The sequence below is a fragment of the Penaeus chinensis genome, chromosome 16 (genome assembly GCF_019202785.1).
Source record: "Penaeus chinensis breed Huanghai No. 1 chromosome 16, ASM1920278v2, whole genome shotgun sequence".
Taxonomy (NCBI): domain Eukaryota; kingdom Metazoa; phylum Arthropoda; class Malacostraca; order Decapoda; family Penaeidae; genus Penaeus; species Penaeus chinensis.
In genome coordinates this window covers 4079267-4089266 of record NC_061834.1, presented here as the reverse complement: position 1 = coordinate 4089266, position 10000 = coordinate 4079267, and the positions used below count along the sequence as shown (strand labels likewise).

Here is a 10000-nt window from a genome sequence, read left to right as displayed (position 1 = left end):
TGAAATTCTTCTGTCGAAGAGGTCTGATGTATAGATTATAGCAATCAGGTGCCCCATTTGCTATGCTGTTGCAACAGAAACAATGTTTTAGAAATGAGGTTAAAAAGAGCATTTAAGCCTACTTTTAAGGGGCTTTTTTTACTCAAAGACCACAACAAGAGCCAAATGAGCAAACTGTTGAGCACACATAACTTGAGCAGGCTCAACTGCACATATCATGATAGGAAGCACCCCAGTAGGAGTGATAGCTTTCCCATAGCATGATAGGACAGTATCTGGCATGAGTGAGTTGAAACATGTATATAGATTATATTGTTTACAGTACTTTCCTTGTTTTTAAAGAGGTATTTAAAAAATAACAGTTGATAGTTACAATTTCATATATAGAAAGTTATGATGAGATTGATATATGTTGGTGGATTACATTCAGTTTATTTAAATATCTTTGCACAAATAATATTTTTGAAAGGAAAAATATAACGCTAAAAGTAGTGATTGTAAATAACAGTTTTTAATAGAATTTGGATGTTTTCAGGTTACTCCAAAATGTGCTTTGCTTAGTGACGTGTTGTACGAGTCTGCATTTGAGTCACAGTTGTGGATGCTGTTTGACCACAACAAGCAACTCCTAGGCTCTGGTGATGCTTACTGTACCAAGTATAGCCTCAAGCTTGAGAAAGGGGAATATACAATCAGGCTTCATGTGAGACATGAACGACCTGACTTGCTGGAGAAGCTCAGTGATTTACCCTTGACTGTGCTTACAAAATTATCACAAGAGGTAAGTTTATTTCTGTTTTCCAGGGCTATATAAAGATGATAGTGTTAATGAATAGATCAGGCCAAGGTATAAATACCACCTCTCTCTCTCTCTCTCTCTCTCTCTCTCTCTCTCTCTCTCTCTCTCTCTCTCTCTCTCTCTCTCTCTCTCTCTCTCTCTCTCTCTCTCTCTCTCTGAGAGAGTATTGTTAATGAATTTATGGTAATCCTGATATCAATAATGATAATAACAGTGATTATATTAATAGCATTAGAAAAAAAAAGAATTTCCAAAATTCAAGGAATGGGGAGAGCAGGTGAGGTCAGATAGGCCTACTAATTGACTCTTTGGTGACTAATGATTTGGGGAATTATCTGTTTTAACAAAATTCACAAAGCAAAACTACAGTGGCCAGTTCAATTACCTGACACCAATTGGGTTAAGGAAATGTAACATCAACCAGTATAGCTATTATATCATCTATGACATTATAAATTGCAGATAATGCAAGCATTTTTTCTTTCTTTCTGTCTTTCTTGGAATAGTAGATGGTAGTGGTTATAAATACTTGTTGCATAATAGTTCTACTTCATTTTATTAGTACTAGTACATGGGATTTCATGATATTTGCCTTCATGACTTAGCTCAGTATACCATCATTATCAGTGTTTATTCATACACAAGCAATATGTAAAGGGACTATTATTTTACCCCTGTATGATTTTGGTCATGGTTAGAATAGTACTTTCATCAAAAATAGTAATGGGGGTGACACCTTTATTTCCTAAATAGTAAGGGTTCCTACAAGTACATACCCTCTGAGGTAGGTTAAGGAATTAGAAGCGGTGAGGATAGTAATAACTGGTAGCTTGGTGGCAAGGGTAGTGATGACACTGGTGAGGGTGGTGTTAGTGGTATTGTCTAGTATTGAGGGTAGTACTGTCATTGGTATGGTTGGTAGTAGCCTTGGTGGTAGGGTTGGTGATAAAGGGGGTGGAAGTTGACAGGTTGGGTGGTGTGGCTGGTTCAGTCTTGTGTTGTTGAGGGAGAACAGTGACCAGGTAGTATGACACAAAAATACTTGGAAAAATTACTAGGAGATCTATGTTTAGTGATGCAATTTATGAAGCCTGCTATAGGATGTAGATGTAATTTTTTAGTTATGTTTTTACTTGTAACACAAAGCAGAAATTGGTCCAGTAATACTTCATGATGGTGATGTTGCTCCTCCTCTCCCCCCTCCAGCTCCTCCTCCTCTTTCTCCCCCTCCTCTCCCATCTCTTCTTCTTCACCAGTAAATGAAATGATTTTTATGTAAACACTAGTAGAAAACTTATTATTTGTTATAGAAAGTTGAATTTGCATTATGTTTGAGCACACACACACACACACATACACACACACACACACACACACACACACACACACACACACACACACACACACACACACACACACACACACACACACACACACACACAACCACACACACACAACCACACACACACAACCACACACACACACAACCACACACAACCACACACACACAACCACACACACAACCACACACACAACCACACACACACAACCACACACACACAACCACACACACACAACCTCACACACAACCTCACACACAACCTCACACACAACCACACACACAACCTCACACACAACCTCACACACAACCACACACACAACCACACACACAACCACACACACACACACACACACACACACACACACACACACACACACACACACACACACACACACACACACACACAACCACACACACAACCACACACACAACCACACACATATTTTTTCTTTTCTTTTTTTCTTCTCTTCTCTTTTCTTCTCTTTTTTTTTTTTTTTCTTCTTCTTCTTCTTCTTCTTCTTCTTCTAAATAATTGCAAACTTTCAAATAGTTTAGCTAATGAAATTGAATGTACAGTGAATACATATTTGCTGTTTGTTTTTACAGGTAAAACTTGATGTGTATACATCATTCAATGCTGCAGTTACATGTGGAAAGAAGGCTCAGTCTCTTTCTTTGGGTACTGGCGCTGTCCAGCCTCTCTACCTCACTGCCCCCAGCCTCACAGACAAGTAAGTTTATTTTGGATTATAATATGTGTCCACCAGAATGCACAAGGAGTCGGCTTTAATGTACGTTTTTGTAAGAGACATTAGAGAAGTTTCTAATATTTTCCTTTATTGCCAACATTTTGTGGAATTACTGTTTTTCCAAAGGCCATAACTCAGTCATCCATTGAGGGCCCACTCTACAGATTTGTGTCATGATTATCTATGCATTAAGGAAGCTTTTGATATAAACTTTGCCTTGGGGGGAGAGGTACTAATTCACAAGGAGCCAATGAAAATGAAGATGGTTTTTCAAGATTGTTATTTTTGTCATGTAGGATATGTTGGAGAACTTGTCATAATTGAACAGAGCTTGAAAAGAGCTTGAAAATGAGCTATCACTGGACCCAATGGAACAACCAGAACAAAAGTTATTAATGTTTTACTGTTTGGTGGGTTTCAGTCAGGACGGAATGGGGAAAATCTCTAGAAACTGATTTTTGGTGCATAGTCTTTTCTTACCATGGGAAACAAGTTCATGAAATGTGGACAGATTCACAAATTGGAAGGGGAAATTTTTGTTTTCAATTTGTTTCATATGGAATTACCCTTTCCATGCACAGACTCTATATCATCCCTCTAGATAGTCTGTAACTCGGTGCAATAATAATAACACATTAAGTAACATTGTTAATTGTGTCATATTTATTTATTTTTCTTAATATTCAATTTTCTATAATATAATATGCACTGTTGGTCATGGCACCCAGGAATAGGAACCTGAGCATGAAAATAGTATCCTTCCTGGAGCTGGCACTCTCTCAGTCATGGCTCATGGATCGTCCATTCCATACTTGTTTATCAATGGAAATTCTGTAAAAGCCCCTTCCTAGGCACCAAATTACTAATCACCTATCAAGAGCTTATGGTAATGTCATTCAGATTGTTGGAGTTAAGAGTTTGATTCAAAAAAGGGCAGCATAAACTGCATTTTTAAAGTGAAAAGTGGTTCTGAAAAAGGGCCACATACAATCAATGAACAATGTAATCCTTTCACATTAATCAGCATGTTCATGAATGTCTTTTTCCTGTCGAGTTCAGGTCAGACCCTTCCCCAAAATGTTAAATAACCTAACAGGGCCACAATTTTCACTAATGAAATAGCTGGATTTTTGACCAGTGATGATCCTGAATTGATTATCTGATCATTTGTGACATTTCTGTAAATCCATATATATTTTGATAATCACGTGTTAAAAGCTGTTGTCTACAATAAATGCTATGTATTTCTTTGTCACTAATGTCCATTGGGGGATGTAAAAAATGTATGTATAGATACATACATTATGTTTCAATATGAGAAAATGGTTCAGTGTATGTGAAAGTGTAAAAATAATAATCAGATGGTAAATTCAGGCACCCATTGATTTAAATCTGCTCAAGCATCATAAGTGGAAAGTAGACCTTGATTTGCTACATAGCATTTGGGGGAGGATCTAGCCCTGAACTGTGTGTGGAAGAAGATATTAGCAGGCTGCCAAGTGGACAACTTTTACCATATATATGTCCTTTATACTTTGATAAAATCCCTGATAAACACATTGTTCATATGATTGCATCTTTATACATTTCCATTCAGTCTGGAAATGTATAATTCCATTCAGTCTGGAATAAAAGTGGTCTCCAGGCGCAACATTGGCTTCCCTCCTCTGTCACATTGGCAGATTGCTCCTCCCATTTCTTGACAATGTATATTCTTATCCATATACTCTTCAGTCAAGACATTACTGTCAACTCTTTACTTGTGTAATGATTCATTAATAAAGGGCTTTCATTTGTTGAAATGTTATTCTCATTTGTGTATCTTGTTTTTCTGAAGTAGCTTCTGTTTCTTCCAGAGAGCAATATTTGACAAGCAAGTCACCTAAATAATAACCATAGAAAGTTGTAGAAATTGTAGAAAGTATCCCATACTTAAATGGCATTGTTTTCCCGACAGGACACTGAAGGGTCTCGGACTAACCCCAGGTCAGGCCCTGTTAGGTACACTGTCATTTGCAAAGGATGAACAAGTTCGGAAAGCTGTAAGTAACCACAAGTTTGGGCCCATACGTACTATGCCGGTAAGAGCACAAGCTTGCCCTCTCTCCAATGCTTTTCCTTGTCCACCCACTCCCCTCCCCTCCCACTTCAGATTTATGTGAATGTATTGACAAAATGATAAGTAAGTGCTCATTTGGGAGGATTTTTGAAAAGTTATCACAGTAAGGTACTCTTTAAAAATCTAAGCATGTTTCATTAGTATACTTATACTGAGTACAAGGAATTCATGTGAAATTGTTGTAACATATACTGAGGTGTATTATTGAATATTTCTTGCTCGAAGTTAAATGTCTTGATGTTGAATGTTCCAAGTAAATTAACTGTGTTATAAAAGGAAGGCAGAGATAACAGGAATCTGAATCAGATAAAGATTTTATTTCATATAATCTTCTGCCAGAAATTTGAAGAATAAGATTATTGATCAATTAAGATTACTAATGCTTTTACTTAGCATAGCCTGTCTAAACTGATATTATAAAAAGTAACATGAAAAGCTTTCATTTATATCATGAATACACACACACACACTCACACACACACACACACACACACACACACACACACACACACCACACACACCACACACACACACACACACACACACACACACACACACACACACACACACACACACACACACACACACACACACACACACACACACACACACACACACACACACACACACACAACACCCACACACACACCACAACACCTCACACACACAACACCTACACACACACACAATCACCTACACACACACACAATCACCTACACATACACACACCTACACACACACACAAACACTACACACACACACCACACACACACACACACACACACACACACTACACACACACACACACTACACACACACACACAAACCCTACACACACACACACACACCTACACACACACACACACACACTACACACACACACCTACACACACACACCCTACACACACACACCTACACACACACACCTACACACACACACCTACACACACACACACCTACACACACACACACCTACACACACACACACCTACACACACACACACCTACACACACACACACCTACACACACACACACCGACACACACACACCTACACACACACACACACACACCACACACACACCTACACACACACACCTACACACACACACCTACACACACACCACACACACACACACACCTACACACACACACCCTACACACACACACCTACACACACACACACCTACACACACACACACACCTACACACACACACCTACACACACACACACACACCTACACACACACACACCTACACACACACACACCTACACACACACACACACCTACACACACACACACCTACACACACACACACACACACACACCTACACACACACACCTACACACACACACACCTACACACACACACACACCTACACACACACACACCTACACACACACACACCTACACACACACACACACCTACACACACACACACACACACCTACACACACACACACACCTACACACACACACACACACCTACACACACACACCTACACACACACACACATTCACACACCTACACACACACACCTACACACACACACACACACCTACACACACACACACACCTACACACACACACACACACACACACACACACACCTACACACACCTACACACACACACACACCACACACACACACACACCACACCACACACACCTACACACACACCACCTACACACACCACACACACCCACACACACACACCACACACACACCACACACACACCACACACACACACACACACCACACACACACACACACCTACACACACACACACACACTACACCTACACACACCTCACACCTACACTCCTCTACCACACACCCACTACTCTCCTCTCCTCTCCTACTCTCACCTACCTCTCTCCCTCTCTACCTCCCTCCCTACATCCCTCACTACTCACTCACCCACTCACCTCCCTACCACACACCCTCCTCCACTCCTCACCTCATCTCTACCTACTCCTCCTCACTCCTCTCACTCTCCCACACTCCTACTACTCTACTCTCTCACTCACTCTCACACCCCACCCACACTCACTCATTCTCTCTCTCTCTCTCTTTCTCTCTCTCTCTCTTCTCTCTCTCTCTCCTCTCTTCTCTTCTCTCCTCTCTTCTCTCTCTCTCTCTCTCTCTCTCCTCTCTCTCCTCTCTCCTCTCTCTCTCTCTCCTCTCTCTCTCTCTCTCTCTCTCTCTCTCTCTCTCTCTCTCCTCTCTCTCTCTCTCTCTCTCTCTCTCTCTCTCTCTCTCTCTCTCTCTCTCTCTCTCTCTCTCTCTCTCTCTCTCTCTCTCTCTCTCCTCTCTCTCCTCTCTCCCTTTCCTCTCTCTCTCTCTCCCTCTCTCTCTCTCTCTCTCTCTCTCTCTCTCTCCTCTCTCTCTCTCTCTCTCTCTCTCTCTCTCTCTCTCTCTCTCTCTCTCTCTCTTCTCTCTCTCTCTCTCTCTCTCTCTCTCTCTCTCTCTCTCTCTCTTCTCTCTCCTCTCTCTCTTCTCTCTCCTCTCTCTCTTCTCTCTCTCCTCTCTCTCTCTCTTCTCTCTCTCCTCTCTCTCTCCTCTCTCTTCTCTCTCCTCTCTCTCCTCTCTCTCTCCTCCCCCACTCCCTCTCCCTCCCTCCTACATCTTTACATTTTCATTTTCAATGGTTTTCAAAGAAATCTTAACAGAAGTAATTTTTCATTTGATTTTTTGAAGTATTTATTTGTTTGTTTTTTTCTCGCAGATCATTGTTTTTTATGTTTAAATCTCTCTTTTTCATGAGTATATTTTTGTCTTGGTTATCTCATTCTCTATTATTGTCATACCTACCAGAGTTATAATCATTGTATTTTATTTTATTTGTCTTTCTGGCACAAGTTTGTCTTAGTTAAACCAGCTGTTTGCCCTATCTCTGCCTCTGATGTATGTCCCTGGGTCTCCTGTATATCTCTACCATATCCAGTTCACGTTCCTTTGAGATGGTTAAACAGTTAAGGTGGTTTACTCTAGGACCAGTATCCACTGAGAGTGGTTGTTACGGAGTTGCCGTGCAAGAAGCGCAGCTCCACCAGCACCGCAACAAGCCCAGAGGAGAAGAAGGAAACCAAGACTCATACTGAATACCTAGAAGCATTGAGGGATCTACAAACTGCATGGATTGCTAAGCTGGGTAGGCATTCTTAAGATAACTGATTTTTTATATTTCTTGCACAGTTGACATATTACCAGAATTTAATTTGGAACCTAAATATGCAAAATAATGTTTGTCAAAATGTCTCAGACTGTGAGAGCGGGGAGCAACTACACAAGGAGCTGATGGCTGCACACCCAGAGCACCTTGCAGCACAACTTGCCCGCCTTCAGGCTCTTGATGCAGGTGGAGCCCAGAACCGCCAAGCTGTCATAGCTCAGGCCAAGCAGGTTGTTTCATCAGTGGATGTTGCACCACTTCTAGCCTTTTATGGCACAAAAACAGACACTCGATCTGATGCTGCCAAAATTAAGACACAGGTGTGTTAATTATTTTTATGTTCTTTGGAGAATGTATGGTTGCTGTATTATTTTTTTTTAGCCTTTTAACCCAACGGCGACGGGTCACGGCTATCGCCGTCATAACAATACGCCCGATTTGAGGCGTGCGGCTGTCCGCAGCGGCGCCGCGCCAAAACGCCCCGAGGCAATGATTCGGCTTGATGTCCCGAATTCACGCGCTCAGAGTCGGTGCGCTGCCGCCGCTCGCCAGAGCGTAGAGTTTTTTTTAATTTTCTATACCCGACGCCATTGGGTTAAGTTCACATACAGTTTGGTTTATGTTAGTGATGCCATAAAAATCATACATGTTTGCATTTTCAGATGGACAAGCAGCGCAACACCTTGCTGGAGGCTCATTGCCGTCATGGATCAGCTCTGAGTGCTGATCTGATACCGCTCCAGCATCCTGAGAGACCTCAGGAGTCAGTAGAACAACTTGATGCAATTACTGTAGAAATCATGAAATTTGTGGAGCCTTCTGATTCAAAGGTATCTTGATTCAAAATGTGTTGATTATGAAAATTAGGTAAATGTTGGTAATGTACTGGAAAGGGAACAAGTGAGGAGAATCATCCTCCTCTTCCTTTTCCTCTTCCTCCAGATCCATACCCCCTGCTCCTTTCCACCTTTACCTCATCATCATCATCATTCCCCTCCTCGTCCACCATTTCCTATTCCTTTACCTTCTCCAACACTTCCTCCTCTTCCACACCTCTTAACCCCTTCCTGATGGGTCACGTCTCTGGACATCATAACAAACCGCTCGAAATGTGCCCACGCTGTACGCCACGCCAGCACTCCGAGGCGGTTATTCGGCTTGATGTACCAAACTCCCGCACTCAAAGTCGGTGCGTTGCCATTGATCGCAAGAGCGTAGAGTTGTTATTTTTTATTTTTTTATATATATATATATATATATATATATATATATATATATATATATATATATAGTATCCTACACCAGTCACCAAGGGGTTAACCTGTTGGATCCAGGTGATGTGAATATCACGTCACGAAAAAATCCGGGTTGAGGGATGGGTGACGTGAACAAACTGTCACAGGAAAATCTGGCTGTAGGCCGGATGACGCGAACCTGCCTTTGTGAGCACTGTGGCTGAAGGACGGGGTGATGGAAAAGACTCGCCATGAGTGCACAAACCTATTGGGAGGTTTATTTTACTTGTGTGGCGACTTTGCGATATTCCCATCGCTGTATGAGTGGGTAATGAAATGTCCGTGAGTGGTGACTGGAACAGCGTCAGCTCCATGGAGGACGCCATTTCCATGCTCAGCATCACATTCCTGGCGCTGTGTTGTTGATGCTAGTTGTTTTACAGAAATTGATTATTACATAGAAAAAAAATTTACATGACGAAAGTATCATAGTGTTACATAGTTTTATTTTTCTTGCACTGAGTTGTAGACTCCCTTGAGAGATGATTAGAGTCTGCAAAGAAAAAATATTACCATC

At 41.4% G+C, this 10000-nt stretch overlaps 1 protein-coding gene across 4 annotated transcripts in view; it reads left to right on the top strand.

The window, feature by feature from the left end:
- Window positions 1-10000, top strand: part of LOC125033383 (tripeptidyl-peptidase 2-like) — a 24156-nt gene that overhangs the window by 12514 nt on the left and 1642 nt on the right. For 2 of the 4 annotated variants that reach the window (XM_047624832.1, XM_047624833.1), the window contains exons 19-24: window positions 536-781; window positions 2748-2872; window positions 4848-4971; window positions 8008-8167; window positions 8279-8508; window positions 8851-9018. In XM_047624832.1, the coding sequence (XP_047480788.1) occupies window positions 536-781; window positions 2748-2872; window positions 4848-4971; window positions 8008-8167; window positions 8279-8508; window positions 8851-9018 (1053 nt within the window). The remainder of the gene's footprint in view (window positions 1-535; window positions 782-2747; window positions 2873-4847; window positions 4972-8007; window positions 8168-8278; window positions 8509-8850; window positions 9019-10000) is intronic. The other 2 variants (XM_047624835.1, XM_047624834.1) reach the window with 1 other exon arrangement.